General features: G+C 45.3%; 3 protein-coding genes across 7 annotated transcripts in view; 2 read left to right on the plus strand and 1 right to left on the minus strand.

Annotated features, from left to right (window-relative positions):
- The window catches only part of KRAS (KRAS proto-oncogene, GTPase), a 40,896-nt gene extending 38,728 nt beyond the window's left edge, over nucleotides 1-2,168 (plus strand). For 3 of the 4 annotated variants that reach the window (XM_033161982.1, XM_033161984.1, XM_033161985.1), the window contains exon 6: nucleotides 1,938-2,020. Coding sequence is in view for 2 of the 4 variants with exons in the window: in XM_033161984.1 (XP_033017875.1) it covers nucleotides 1,938-1,965 (28 nt within the window). In the remaining 2 variants the exon portion in view is untranslated. Of the gene's footprint in view, nucleotides 1-1,937 lie in introns of all 4 variants that reach the window. The other variant, XM_033161983.1, reaches the window with a different exon arrangement.
- A 4,016-nt stretch (nucleotides 2,169-6,184) lies between these two features.
- Nucleotides 6,185-10,534, minus strand: ETFRF1 (electron transfer flavoprotein regulatory factor 1). 2 transcript variants are annotated; one of them, XM_033163204.1, is made up of 3 exons: nucleotides 10,454-10,534; nucleotides 6,554-6,637; nucleotides 6,185-6,446 (listed from the first exon to the last, which is right to left on the minus strand). In XM_033163204.1, the coding sequence occupies exons 2-3, from the start codon at nucleotides 6,596-6,598 to the stop codon at nucleotides 6,231-6,233; spliced, it is 261 nt and encodes an 86-aa protein (XP_033019095.1). In that variant the 5' UTR covers nucleotides 6,599-6,637; nucleotides 10,454-10,534; the 3' UTR covers nucleotides 6,185-6,230. The 2 variants fall into 2 exon arrangements, with proteins under 2 accessions (XP_033019095.1, XP_033019096.1); XM_033163205.1 differs by having other exon boundaries at nucleotides 6,554-6,613; nucleotides 10,454-10,499.
- Nucleotides 10,535-11,820: 1,286 nt separating this feature from the next.
- Nucleotides 11,821-14,591, plus strand: part of CASC1 (cancer susceptibility 1) — a 33,102-nt gene continuing 30,331 nt past the window's right edge. Inside the window, exons 1-2 of the mRNA XM_033162556.1 lie at nucleotides 11,821-11,877; nucleotides 12,546-12,563. Of these exons, the coding sequence (XP_033018447.1) occupies nucleotides 11,875-11,877; nucleotides 12,546-12,563 (21 nt within the window). The 5' untranslated portion in view covers nucleotides 11,821-11,874. The remainder of the gene's footprint in view (nucleotides 11,878-12,545; nucleotides 12,564-14,591) is intronic.

The raw sequence follows: 14,591 nt of genomic DNA on the forward strand, positions 1-14,591 counted from the left end.
TTGGCTCAAGTTAGCCAATCTCCTGAGATGAGATGGTTAATACAGAGCTGTTTATGAGGAAGAGCATGCATTCGAAACCAGACTGATGTAAGCATGTTCCCGTTCTCTGATGTAAACAGAGCGGGATACTTCATTGGGTGATGGGTTTCCGGTTGGCTAGCCCTGAGAGCAGGTTTGATGTGACAGTGAAAAAGTGTTGCCTGCCCTTCAATGATGCCCTGTTGAAGCATCAGAAATGTAACATCTGAGGAACAGCATGAGCTTCCTTACATGAGATGGTGTCATGGGAATGATAGAGAGGTCTTGCTGGCCTAATCAGGTGGGTAGCCGTGTTGGTCTGCCATAGTCGAAACAAAATAGAAAATTCTTTCCAGTAGCACCTTAGAGACCAACTGAGTTTGTTCTTGGTATGAGCTTTCGTGTGCATGCACACTTCTTCAGATACACTGAAACAGAAGTCTAATCAGTTTGACATGTCAGTAGAATGAATGGACTGATGAGACTTAAATTGAGGCATGTGTCCCTTTTAAAAGAAAAACTTGAGCCTTCATCTGTGTGCTTGCTTCTTCCATTGGTGTTAGTCTTAACACGCTCTCTGTCTCGCAGACATATTCCAAGTCTTGCTTGCTTTGTACTTACGACTTTCAGATGAATAGAATAATAATAAAAATGTGGGTGCAATGGGACTAGTAGGATTTCTCTGGGTATAATAAAAGACCCCATTTCACTGTCAAAAATTAGTACTTCGGGTCATTTCCAGCTGTACAACTTTCTCTCTTTTTAGTTCAAATACAGACCTCCCGTAATGTTTCCAACAGCAGTGAATTGCTGCTTTGATTACGGTATTTGTTTCAATGTTTGTTTGTTTTTTTAAAAGTGATTTTTGCCTATAAAAGACCTGAGACCAGTGTTTCGCCAGTGATTTTTTGCCTTGTGGATATTTGAACTGCCTGCAGTATGATCTCTGCACACACCAGTAGACTACATTTACGGACACAATGGTCTCCCGCCATCTTGGATTAAACAATCCAGGACGGTGGCAGCCATCTTGGATAGTACGATAATATACACCCAGTGGTAATGTTTTGCCTCAGAAATATAACTTCAGTTGAGAGCATCAGGTACCTAGGATAAGAGAGAGGAAACTTGATGTAAAATATACAGACAAGACAAAACTCTTGAGATGAAACTCTTTTGTTTTCTTTCTGTTTATTTTATTTACAAAAATATTTTTAGGCTGTCAACTCTAATATAATATAATATAATATAATATAATATAATATAATATAATATAATATAATATAATAGCTGTCTAGGTGGTATACAACAATCTATACAAATAGCAGGGCACATAAAATACTATAAGAACAATACAAAATAATGATTTTATCGCTAGACAGAACTGGGAAAGCAATACTCTTAAATGCATTTTACGCACATTTTGTACCAGCTACGTAGCAGTTTGTGTGAGTGATGTTCTCACTTATTATTTAGATACATCATAGAAATCTTTCAATTATTTTGAGTCCCCTTTGTCCCAAATTAGGTAGAAAATATGCGCAGCAAGAGACACAGATCCTTAGGAGTTGCAAAAATTGGAAACCATGCTTCAAACTTCTTAGTCCTGAGTAAGAAGGGATATATTGGCTAACTGAATCTTCAAAGAGGAGCAAGTCCTTTGCGCAAGAACCACCCACACCTAGGCCACCATCTGTAAAAAAATAAAATAAATCCTTTCTCAGCTCTTCAGAAAACATGATAAAAGTGCGCAAGTAACAACCATTGTTCAATTTCTCATGACTATTAAAAAGATGGCTGCCTTCTTGAGACAGCCTTATTGAAATTGCTCATAGCATTTTCATTAACTAAATGAAACCCCAGCCGATTCAAGTGAAGAGGCGTCAATTGGTATTAAAAGGCCTGACATTTCTTTGCAGGGCGTTGACGATGCCTTCTACACATTAGTCCGGGAAATCCGAAAACACAAAGAGAAGATGAGCAAAGACGGTAAAAAGAAGAAGAAGAAGTCGAAGACAAAGTGTATAATTATGTAAATGCAATTTAACCCTTCGTCCTCAAGGTGTACGGTCGGCAAACGCGATTCATTTTTGTACCATTACACTAAATTATTAGCACACACGTTTCTAAGCATTACTTTAAAACAAACACCTTCTTCCCTCCCTGCTTTGTGAACCCATCGGATGCCTTTTCTGGACGCTTGCTTTTAAGTGACAGTGGAAAGCATTCCTAAGTGCCAGTATTCCTGGAGTTTCGGTTCTTGAACCTAGCAACGCCCGTGATCAATCATGAATGCCCGAAAACATTTTGTTCGGTGGTATTTGGGTGCATGCAAAACTTGCCGATGTCTTCTGATTCTCCCCCACGCTCCTCCTTTCTTTTCTTAGGAAGTTGTGATTGACTGTCTGGCTGCTGTTGTTGTTCTTTTTGCAGGAACTGCCTTACTGGTAGAATTGCAATTGTTTTCCATGGTTGGGGTGGGAATCCCTTCATCCACGAGCAGGAGGGGTGAATGAGAAGACTTTGTGCTTATGGTGGTACTCCTTTCCCTGTTACAACCCATAGATCTCCTCCTTGGACATAGGTTGGAGGAGAACGAGGAACCAGGTATCTCATTTGAATTATCTAGAGCCTGAGAGACCCGACAACAGTGGTTGTGCCCCAGAGGCCCCGTGTAAAGTTTTGAGTTCCTGTTGAAATGCAGCACTTTAGACCCAGGTGATTTACAGGAACGGGGTGTTCCTGAGCAGGCGAGGACCATGACATGGTGGGATTCGGGGCTCTGCACTATACAGAGAGTTGAGAGGAAGCAAGCTGGTTTTTACGACCATGGGAGGCCTGCTGCGGGCAAGAAAAATGGACCTCAAGTTGTCACAAGAGGGGAGCTGGCAAACTTTCCACCTATGCGTGGACCAACGTACCGTGTTAGGGGTGCAAGGATTAAGAGCTCCTCTGGACCCAAAATTTAGGGAGAGATGGTGCTTGTGGGAAAGGGGTAGGAGAAGAAGGCCCCTTTCAGGTGTGGGATGCTAGAGCTGGCTGAGTTGGCAACGGCCCCAGGAGTAGCCAACATTGTACCCTTCAGATGTTGTTGGACTCCGGCTGCCATCATCCCAGACCAGTTCCAGCCAGCATGATGGGAGTTGTAGTCCATCACCATCTGACGGACACCCAAGTTAGCTGCTGCCTCTTGCGGTTGCTGGGGTGTAGGGGATGGGAGCAGGCATCAAGCCTAGGACAGCACCTTGCCTGAAGCTGGTCTTGGGTCTTTGTAGAAAACTGAGGTGGTTAACCTGCAGCCTCCCAGGTGTTGCTGGACTCAAACGCCCATCAGTCCCGGCGAAAATGGCCAGTGGTCAAGGATGATGGGAGTTGTTGGGACTACAATGTCTGGATGGCCACACGTTCCCTGTCCCTGTTGTCTTTTACATGGGGGGGGGGGGGGGAGAAATCTGCAGCTTATTTTCCGCTGTGTTTGTGATAAAAAGGACTGGTCGGTGCAAGTCATCCTGGTTTTCCAACACACACCTTTTCAAAAAAAGGTTTTGGTTCCGCTGACTGCAATATTGATAACACCTCCTTAGCCTTCCTTATGTATAATTTCTGCTTTGGGGCACCGTTTATTGTAGCGTTTCCAATCAACTTGAATGAATGTAAGGATTGCGGGCTTTTCACAGAAGCCAGTTTCTTTCCCCCACCCCTCCCAACCTCACTTCCCCAAGGCAGTTTGCCGTGGGTCACTCTTAAAATCTTAACTATTTTTTTCTATTAAAAGTGAAAATGTAAAAAAAAAAAGAGAGAAAAAAATTCAAGTTGGATTGATTTGTTGAAATGAGCCATTTCTGCCTTTTGGATAAGATCAAGTATGTGCATATAGAATAAACATAGGGGGGAATTTCACAAAAGCGCTGAGGTGCCAAGAGTAGCATTTTGTTTTGTTTTTTGGAAGATGATGTCAGAATCAATGAACAGCAGTAACTTGGTGGGCTGTGCCCTTAGGCTGTACAGTTTTCCCAAACCTGCTTAACAATTTAATTTAATTCCATTGTCGTGTTTTTTATGTTGAAAATAAGCCTCCTTCCCACCCTTCCTCTCTCTCTCTCTCTCTCTCTCTCTCTCTCTTTCGAGTGCCAAATCTCCTACTAGGACTATTTCTTAAAATGCAATGTGTTTACCTAGAATGTATTTTAACTATTTTTGTATAGTATAAACTAAAAAATAATAAGAAGAAAAATACATGTTTTGTACATTGTGCTTTTTGTTTTCATTTGAGGCAAAATATATGCAATGTGACCCAGGTGATGGACGTTTTTTTTTGGGGGGGGGAAATCCCCCCAAGTCTTTATTTCAACCCTGTGACCTCGAAACATTAAGTCACACCTGAAGAATGACCACTGTTCATTTAAACCCTTACAGATGTTTTTTATCAGCAGCATGTGCTGTGAAGCGATATGAAATCTGTCAAGTTTGTCACAAAACAACACCGCTCCTGTTGTAATTAATAAATAAAAAACTCTGTGTTTCTACAGTTTGTTTTTTCCTCTTAAAAGCAGAATTTGTTCATGTCCTGATCCTCTTCCATCATAGAACGGAAGGCATGTGGCTTACACACCACTTCCCAAACCCAGACTTGCTTCGCTTCAGCGGGGGTGTGTGTGTGTGTGTGTGAGACCTCATGTGCCAATATTATTTATTAAATTTGTATGCCACCTTCCGTCCAAAGTTCTCAGTAAAACCACAAAGTAAAAAACAATACCAAAAGCAAAACAACACAAGAACCCTCCACTCCCACAAACATTTAAAAGGACGTAAGACTGTTAACCAGCTCATGGCCTGGTTAAAAAGGAACATTTTCGCCTGGCACCTAAAGGTGAATATTGAAGGCGCCAGGCGAGCCTCCCTGGGGAGAGCATTCCAGACGGGGAGCCACTGCAGAGAAGGCCCTGTTCTCGTGTTGCGACTCCAGAACCCCTCGAGGAAAAGGTACACGAAAAAGTGCCTCAGAAGATGATCTCAGGGTCCGGGTAAGTTCATATGGAAAGATCATACCCTATAGTAGCTGTTTAAAGAACAGGTGTTTAAAGAATAGGTGGACAACCTATTGCCTGACTCCAACCTCCACCAGCCACATCCAACGTGGGCTGTGTTCAGGGATGACGGGAATTGTGGTTCACCTGGAAGCTCTTTGTGAGATTAAAAGTTGAAAACACAGGCAAATATGACTAGATGTAAAATCCAGGATACAGGATTTTCTTTAACCTAAGACACAGCCAGCCGTACCTGTTCCCACCCTCTTCCCAAGCTCCTTATGCATACCTGATTTCAGCCGTACTGGCTTCTGAGTAGGCGTGCACAAGATTGTGTTGGGTAACTATTTAAACCCCAGCCAAATGTCATCACTCTTGCTCTCCCCACTAAACAGGCTATTCTCTCATTCTTGTCCCCCTTCCCAAGATGGTAGCAGACCTTTTCAGTTCTTTGGGGGGGGGGGAGAGGAGAGACGCAAGGGTCCTTCAGCATAGCTGTATGGCCAGCTGAACATCCAACTGCAAGTGCGGTGGTTGTAGAAATTAGAATCGTAGAACTGTAGCATTGGAAGGGACCCTTGAGGGTCATCTAGTCCAACCCCCTGAAATTCAGGAATCTTGCCCAACATGGGTGGGGTTCAAACCCACGGCCCTGAGATTAAGCGTCTCGTGCTCTACTAACTCTGCTATTCCAGGTGAAATGAAGTGTCACTAGCACAGGGGGAAAGTCTTCCCACGTCCCTTTTTAAATGTATAACTAGGAAAAAGGCTTATAAACGATGGACATGTGTAGTTAGGTACAGCAAAGCTCTTTTTGGGTGCTCTTTGGTCGCATCCTCAACAACACGGGAGCAACGGCACACCAAATAGCCCCCTGCCTCTGGTGCCACTTGCTTGCCCCCCCCCCGACATCTGAACACACAGCAGAAACATCTGTGTGGAGATGGCATCTGCATGTGCAAAGACTTCCCCGAAATATGGAATGTGGATTTGCATTCCTCCCCCACAGCCGGCTGCTAAAAAAGAGCCAAGGCAAGAGTTGCCGAACTTCAACCTTTCAAAAAAAACAAAAAACAAAACCCATTACCTTTGTTCAATAGGCAATCTATACTTTTTATTGTAGATCGTCGTCCCCCCCCCCCCTCAACCTATGGCCTGGGGAATCGTTTCGAACCACAATGCACATCATTTGCCATCCTCTTCATAGTAACGCTGTTTCAGAGCTCGGTATTTCCTGAGGAAGTATAAAGCCTCCAGCTCTTTCATGACAAACTCCCCTCGGGCAAGGAGTTCTTTGATTTTCTCGGGCTCCTTCACGTCCTTGTTTTTCAAGAACGCCGCCTTCAGCCGGGTCCGAAAGTAGTCTGCCCCTTTGGGGTATTCCCTTCCGAGGTACAGCAGCTTCAAAGCACACAATGCAAAACAAAACAAAAGTTGAGCGTCACACGGGGCGCAGGTAACGGGCAAAGTGTTTTGTTTGCAACTGGCTTCCACTCCTCAGGACTTACATTTTTGTAAAGGTTCAGCACTTTGTATCTTAACGGATTGGTCATGTTCAGTTCACGCACTTACTCGTGGGCAGTGGCATCTACCTGAAGAACAATCATTTGGAGATTAGCTGCATAATGAAGCCTGACTTAAGAACAGTTACCGGTGCTTTGGATGCTGGCAAACTGCTTGACATGACTCCTGGAGGATTCGACTGATTTCCGTCAGTTTTAGGGGCCATCTAGCCAAGTGCAGAAACCCAGTCACTCCACAGCCCTTCCACTTCCGCAAGCCCCTAGTACAGCACAACAGCCAGATGCAATGGGTGTCGTCTTTGCGCTTGCAAAATATATTGTGCAGGCCCTAATGCAACCACCATTATTATACTCTGAAACAGTTAACGTATTGATGTAAGATGGAACGGAACAAAGGCCAATCTAGTCCGCCATCCTGTTCTTCTCATGTTTTGAAGCAGGGATGTGGATTCTGCAGCTGTGGTTACAACTGCCATCATCCCTGACCCATCGGTTGTGCTGGGTGGTGCTGATGGGAGCTGGAGCTGAATAACACCTGGGACAGCTGCAGACTCTCCACCCCTGTTTTGAAGGATGGGCCCTGCTTTGCGGTTGGCATCTGTCTGCCTGGAGAGACAATGGAGTGTTGCCTCTGGGGGTGAAGTCAAACGCTGAGTTAGCAGCACCTAAGTGACCTCCTTGGGGGCGCAAGCCTGGGCAGTGTGTGTGGAGGTCCTAGGATGCCCAGACGACAAGACCCCTCACCCCCTCGGCCTTGCTGATGTGGTCTACAGGAAAGCAGACCAAGATGTTTGGCGCCAGCGTGGCTGCAGGAGTTGCCGGAAGGAGGCATACAAGGTGCCATCTGTAACGGATCTGCCCTAAGTCAGGGTATGGTCAGAAACCCCAGCGCGTTAGGAGTTAAAATACACTCTGTGTGAATGGCAGCTCGTTTGCAGGATTTTCGCCCTTTAAAAGGAGGGAACAGCAGTTGGTCAAGGAGGGAGAAAGAGGGAGGGAGTGGTGACTGAGGGAGAGAGGGTTAGAGACCAGGATAGTTGTGGGTAGGTTAGGCTAGGTCGAAGGTTTAGTATGTTATACTGAATAGAAAACCTTATGAAACTACGTTTAAACTATTGATTTACTGAAACCGTTATGCTATTAAAAAAATAAAGACTAGTTTGTGTTGCTATAAGTCAGTCGTCGTCGATTCTTGGGTCCAGCGGGTTATAACTGCTCATGAAGAGGTGAACCCAGGGAAGAGACCAAACTGTCCTGCGGGGTGTTAGTTTGTGTCTTAGGGGTTTCACTCAGGAGGGGCTGGCGGGCTGAAACATTGTGTATGCCACTGAGTTGCTAAAAGGGTTTAGCAGACTGCTGCAGTGAGGGATCTAGAGAGAGAGACCCTGGGGCTGTAGGCAATAAGGTGTTTAACCCCTGAAGCCCAGAGCAAGGATTATAAATGGCCGCGGCAGCTGGACAAAGAAATTCCAGTTACTAAGATTCTCCCATATTATATCTACAAGGGAGTTAACTTCATTGACGGACCTCCGAGGGACAGGTGGGGGTGGTTAATTAGTTTGACCCAGAACACCTGACCATAAACAAACAAACAAACTTAGTAACAGGGGAGGGTAGTGTGACAGGGAGGTTCGTTGCACCATCCAACTGTCTTGGGGACCCTGCTCAGGATTTGCATGAGGTTTACTCCTTAGTCTTTTCTTTGTCCTGAAGATATCCCAGAAGGCAATGGAGGTCTAGGATCAGTTTTCCTTCAACTAGATGGGCTACCTTCCCAGGTACATGAGCCCCACCTGCCCCTCACTTCCCTCTACAGCACAGGCAGAAAATGCTTTCTGGACCGCTGGACCCACTATTGGTCTCGTTCGCTCAATCCGCCAGACCCTATCTTTGCATGCAGGGGAAGTTCCTCATTCGCAGAGGGTTTGAGACCCCTCGCCTGGTTTAGCAGGCCAGCCGAAGCCGTTCCCAGGGTGTTGCCGCTGTTGCATGCTGACAACTTCTCAGAGCCACAGGTGAGAGCTGAGTGCAGGGTGGGAGACCAAAGGTGGATAAACTACCCCAGAAGGAGCATGATGTGTCCCTCCGACCAAGGCACTATCCCCTCCCCTAACACCTTACACACCCCATTTTTCTACCTGCCTACTTATTATCTGATGACACCTAATGCACTAATTGAAAAGCAATATTTGAACCAGGGGCTTCATAGTCCACTCACTTACAATGCAATCCTATAAATGTCTGGTTGTAATTTCCATTGGGCTCCATGGAATTAACACTCTGCTCCCACTTAACCTAAAACAGCTGGCGGCAACCCAGCTCAGTCCCCAGGCCCAGAGACTCAGCCAAGCCCTAAAATGGAGCATTTCACTGAAGCATTACAAAACAACTTAAGAAACAAACCCGTCCTTGCTTTTTACGACTAAGGTGAGACACTCTCCCGAGTAGCTTTGATCCTGCATTTTGCTGTTTTAACTGGTTTGTTATATTTACAGAATTATCAAATGTTGATTGAATGGTCCTTTCTCCCGAGCTCCTAATTAGAAGAGGGTTTGAAATAAACTATCTAAAGACGTAGATGAAGGTTAAGGAAGGTCACCTTCCACCCCCCCCCCCCCAAGAACCTTTCAAGAGCAAATAGTTCTTGTCTATTTTAGTATGAGAGAACAAGAGAGTGGGAGTTATTCTGGATTAGTTAAATCAATAAGAAAAGGGTATGTAAACCTGCAATTTAAATGATTAAAACTGCATTTTTTATTTTGGTAACATTAGGATTTATTTTGTTTAATTGGACCACTTTTTCTTTTCATTGTGGCTTTGGATACTTATAAAGCAGTAAAGCAGAGTGTTCTGTATTGCGGGATATATTATTATCAACATGATATATTGGAACACCTGTAGCCAGTGCTTTTTTTCTGGGGGGGACGGGGACACATACCCCTAAACATTTTGTGAATCTAAGTTTGCCCTCATTGAGGGGCAGTATTTCAATATGAGTAGGAAAATGAGAGTACCCCTAAATATTTTTTTTGAGGAAAAAAAGCACTGCCTGTTGCTCATCTGAGGTAAAAGTGCCAAATTGTCCTGCAATATGAATACACAGAGTTTCCAACTGGTTGGTTCTGGGTGGGGACAACACAGCATAAATCCTCTCCTCTCTGCCTTTCTCCAAGAGTTTTGATCTGCAGAAGTCAATGCCTGGAGGTTTTCATGGCATGGGAACTAATAACTATTGTGCAATGTTCATGGTGTTGAACTAAGCCCCGGAAGAACCAGCTTCGCATCCCTGCTCTGCCGTGAAGCTCGCTGGGTGACCTTGGGCCAGCTGCCAGCTCCACCCACCTTCCTCGCAGGGTTGTTATGAGGATCAAATGGGACTGGATGAAAGAAAGAAAAATCCTATACCGCCTCGAGATAACTTGGCCAGCGGGGAAAGAAAGCAAACAACCACCTGGTCGTTGCTTCTGTTAAAGGAGCGGTTTCATGAAGAGCAGTCCCTCAACCTCGCAACCCTATGGGGCAGGAGCTGTCAAAAGAGGGTTAAAAGGGGAGAATTTTTGCAAGTGCAGCTTTTCTCATTCTTGCAAGAAAAGCTACTCCCTCCCAATATATGTACTGTATATATAACTTAAAGGTACCAAATAGAGTTAAAGGGGGAGAATTTTGGAAGGTGCAGCTTTTCTCATTCTTGCAAGACAAACAGTCCACCTCCCTCCCTCACCCCAAAAAACTCTTAAAGGTACAGGAACCTCTTTTTTGCACTTGGTCAAGGTAGAAACTTTACCGCTTTCTTCTCTCACCACAAATTTTTACAAACCAGGCAGCCCAAATCCCGACCCCCGACCCCCAAATACAGAAGCTTTGGGTGGGGAAATCATTGTTTACCTTCGCAGCCCATGGCTTGCGAGCCTGCCCAGCTGTTGGAGAGGCGGGGCGTAGCAAACGACTACTACGCCTGCGCGGGAGTTTCAAGAGGCGGCGGGGTCGGTTGTTGGCTCGGAGCCTTCTTAGTGCGGCTGCGCGGGATTGCCGGCAAGGTTCTGGGTAGAGTAGAGATATGAAAGGTGTAGAGTAGCACACGCTGATTTCTGCAGTGTCACTTCTATTCTCCCCCACGGAAGCAGGTTCCACTCAGTTCAGTGTGGTTTGCCCCCCTAGTGGGTAGTATTTCTTAATATCATTTATGAATATTATCATTAGTCGCCTGATATGTAAAAAAAAGTCCTACGCAACTTACAAAGATTAAAAAACATAAAATCGAATACAGTTATAGAATTATTGGGAGGGACCTCCAGGGGCCATCTAGACCAACCCCCTCCAATGTGAGGAACCCAGTCAGATGAGTGAGGTACAAATGTTGTTGTTGTTGTTACCGTTACCGGATTCCAAAAAGCTGTTCTTGGTGGCAACAGCCAGACCCCACTGGGAACAGCTTGCCATACTCACTGACTCTCAGCCTAACCTATTTTACATGGTTGTTATGAGAATAAAATGGGTTGGAGAAGTATGCTCAGCAACTTGAGCTCCTTGGAGGAAAGGTGGGCTAAAACTGCAATAAATGAATATGTATGGGGTTTTCTTTCTTTTTTAAAAAAGGCTTGCAGACAGCCTCTACTCAGCCTTCTGAGTGGTTTGTGACAGAGTGGCTCCACACAGTGCAGCCAGTGCTTGTTTACTCAGAAGTAAGCCCCGCTGAGTTCAGTGGGACTTACTTCCCAATATGCACGCTTCGGGTGCTGCTAAACTATTGCAACGGGGGTGTGGCGGAGAGTTCTGACTTCTGCATTGTGTCTTTATGGGCAACTGTCCCTCTCAGGAGACAGTTAGTAAAGGTTTCAAAAACAACCCCGAAATCTAAACTGTAGACAAAAGGGCTTTTGCTGCTTAGACTCAGAGCAAGCGGCTTAAATCATAGTGATAGGGAGAAAAGTCCAAGAGGTAGAGTGGGAACCACACTTCCGGATTCCATTTGAAGGCCTCCCTTGCGGGGCATGCAGAAAAACATAGCACTTGGAGGAATCCCATACCATTTTTTAGACCATTCTATAGTATTTATGAGGATTGGTTGCCCTTTTTGGGTAGGGGGTTTCTTTATGCATGTGCCGCACTTTCGAACCGGAAGTATGTTAGAGTTTTGCGCCTTAGCCCCTAGGGAGAATTTCCTCTCTGGAGAGATTTCAATAGGCTGCAAACGGAGGGCGGAGCCAAGGGCTCGTGGGCGGGGCTCGTTGCCTTGGAAACAGAGGGGCGGGGGTGTAAACAACTTTCCAGCCTGCCGGTCTGGGCGAGCAGAGGGAGGAGGCGAGATGGTGAGAGGGGGAAGGGGGCAAAGGCAGCCCCATTGGCTTGCAAGGACTCATTTCCACCCCGCTTGCTTGCACCCACATCAAAATGGGGGGGGGGAGAGGAGCGGGTTGTGTCATTATCATAAACTAGGTACATTCCTTGCAATTCTAATAAATGTGTGGCAGCCTTAGAGCATTGCCCATCTCCTCCTCATCTGCCCTTTGCAAAATGCTTCAAAGAATCCTTTGACAATTGGCTTCAGTATGTTTTATTTTATGCAAAGAACATAATTATGCATGCTTTGAATTCTTCAGAAAGAGCAAAAATATAATTCGTTTAAACCTGGGGCATGCTGTCCCCCCACCCCACCCCTGCTGCTACCGCTAGGGTTGCGAAAATCTGGACACAAAAGTTGTTGAGCTTTTTGAGCAACTTTTAAGGAAATTCGCCTTCCGACATGGGTTGACAAATGTCCATCTCACCAGACATTTCAGCGATTTCCAACCAGACACTGTTCCCAACAGCCGAATCCCGGCTATGTCCAGGAAATTCCAGACGTATGGCAATCCTAGCTGCCACGCCCCGCAGTATATATGTACAGTATATATATATATATTTCCAGCTTTGACAATTTGTTTATGATACCTGCTTTCTTCTGACTTTCTCTCTTCTTTTGCCTTGCAACATTTAGGGTCCAAAAAAGAAAAAGGTAGGTAGGTTGCTATAGGTAGGTAGGTAGTCCCGTAGATCAGCTGCGTATCGTTGCCACAACTGCGTATAGTTACAACAGCCCAAATGCCAAGTATTGATATTGCATGCTTAATATTATTTCAAGTTTGTATCCCGGCAGAATCAATAATATATATATATTGTTAGTGAAAAATATATTTCAGTTCAAGAACTGTTTGGTTAAAGGTTGTGGTTATTATTTATAAGGTGGCAATTATTTATATCAGCTTTTCCCAAGCTGGTGCCCCCCCAATTGTTATTGAACTACAATTCCCATCACCCCTGAAGATTGGCTGCACTGGCTGGGGCTGATGGGAGTCCAAAACATCTGGAAGGCATCAGGTTGAGGAAGGCTTGCTTTACATGATAGTTGGCCATGCTGGCTGGGATTTATGGGATGTTCTCCCTCCCTTGGTAACAAATAGCATTTTTTTTTTTAAGGTTCATTGCCAACTACCTTACCTGGTCGCCCTGTCCCTAAATACTTGGCCTAGAATCACAGCACAGACTTGTACAGTTGGACAGGACCACAAGGATAATCTTGTCCAAACTCCTGCAATGTAGTGATCTTTTGCCCAATGTGCGGCTTGAACCCATGACCCTGATATTAAGGGTCACATGCTCTACTGACTGAGCTATAGCTCCCAATGCAATACAGTCTTTGCTTTACACCCAAACTGCTAATGTTAGGTCCTCCATCCAAACCACCTGCTGCTCCTAGCTAGGAGAGATATGCAGAAGCTCTGGGTCTTAGACAACCTACATTGTTTCACTAGAAGGTCATCCTGCCATTCTATATCTATATATCTGTATGTGTCAACTGGTATGCTCGTAATGGAGATTCTTCTGCTGCAGCCCTGCTTCCAGTCTTCCTCCTCCTGCACTGCTGTGAGCTAAGCCCTGGTTTGGCTTTGCTCCTCTAGGCAAACCTATAAACCATAGAACAAACCTTGGTTACAGCTCATGGCTTGTCTGGAATGCGACAAACCACAAGCCATGGTTTGGATGGTATACTAAGGCAAACCGTAGCTTGCTGAACAGCAGCAGTAGGAGCTAGAGCAGCAGGAAAGCAGCAGTGATCTCCCTTTGTCCGCAGCTCTGTTTGTTCGCACTAAAGTCTTATTTTGGCTTTGTGCCACGTACAAACCAACTCTGTATCTAGAGATGTGTGTTTCAGTAATGGGCAGGGAAAACCACTTCCTCCTTTTCCTTCTAAATCCCTCCTGTTTAGTTCAGTGAAGTTTGCTAAATGGATGGTTTTCAAACAGTGCTCCTGGTAACCGTAGAAGTCTGCGGGAGTTCATCAGCAATTTCTCAAACACGTGAGATGTTATCCCTGCATTTAAAACTGCTTGTTGAAACTTACCACTCCTGTTTTGGGGGGGAAAGCAGTTGTGGGTCCTTGGATCTGGAGCATGTTCCAGAACCAGCATCAGTTTCCTGCTAAAAATTGCCCCCTTCCTGGCTATTCTTCCATTGAAAATACTATTTGCTTCCATCGTTGTTCACTTTCTGTGGTTCAGCCTGGGAGGATTTCTGAATTTCACAGTGACACGCTTGCGTCAACACTGGTTGGTGTCTGATGAGAGTCAGATTATTCCCTGGAGTGATAATGGACTGGGTTCCCCTAAGCCTGCATCTCTCTCTGCTTCTCAGAGCTTTTCGGTTTGAATGCTGTATGATGGCTGAAGACTTGGAAGCATTGCTTTCCTTTGCTCAGAGAAGTGTCTTGATATATGCAAACTGGGGGCCACTGTGTGGGATTCAGCTCAGAATCAACCCTGGAGCAGGTCGAAACAAAATAGAAAATTCTTTCCAGTAGCACCTTAGAGACCAACTGAGTTTGTTCTTGGTATGAACTTTCGTGTGCATGTACACTTCTTCAGATACCTGGAGCAGGTGTCAGCAAAGTGGTGGGTGCTGGAAGCCCTGGGCCCTGACAGCTGCCTATGGGTTCCACTCGCTGGCACCATGCCCGAGTAAGAAGATGGAAGAGAGAGAAACCCGC

This window comes from Lacerta agilis, chromosome 10, assembly GCF_009819535.1.
Source record: "Lacerta agilis isolate rLacAgi1 chromosome 10, rLacAgi1.pri, whole genome shotgun sequence".
In the NCBI taxonomy this organism is placed as follows: domain Eukaryota; kingdom Metazoa; phylum Chordata; class Lepidosauria; order Squamata; family Lacertidae; genus Lacerta; species Lacerta agilis.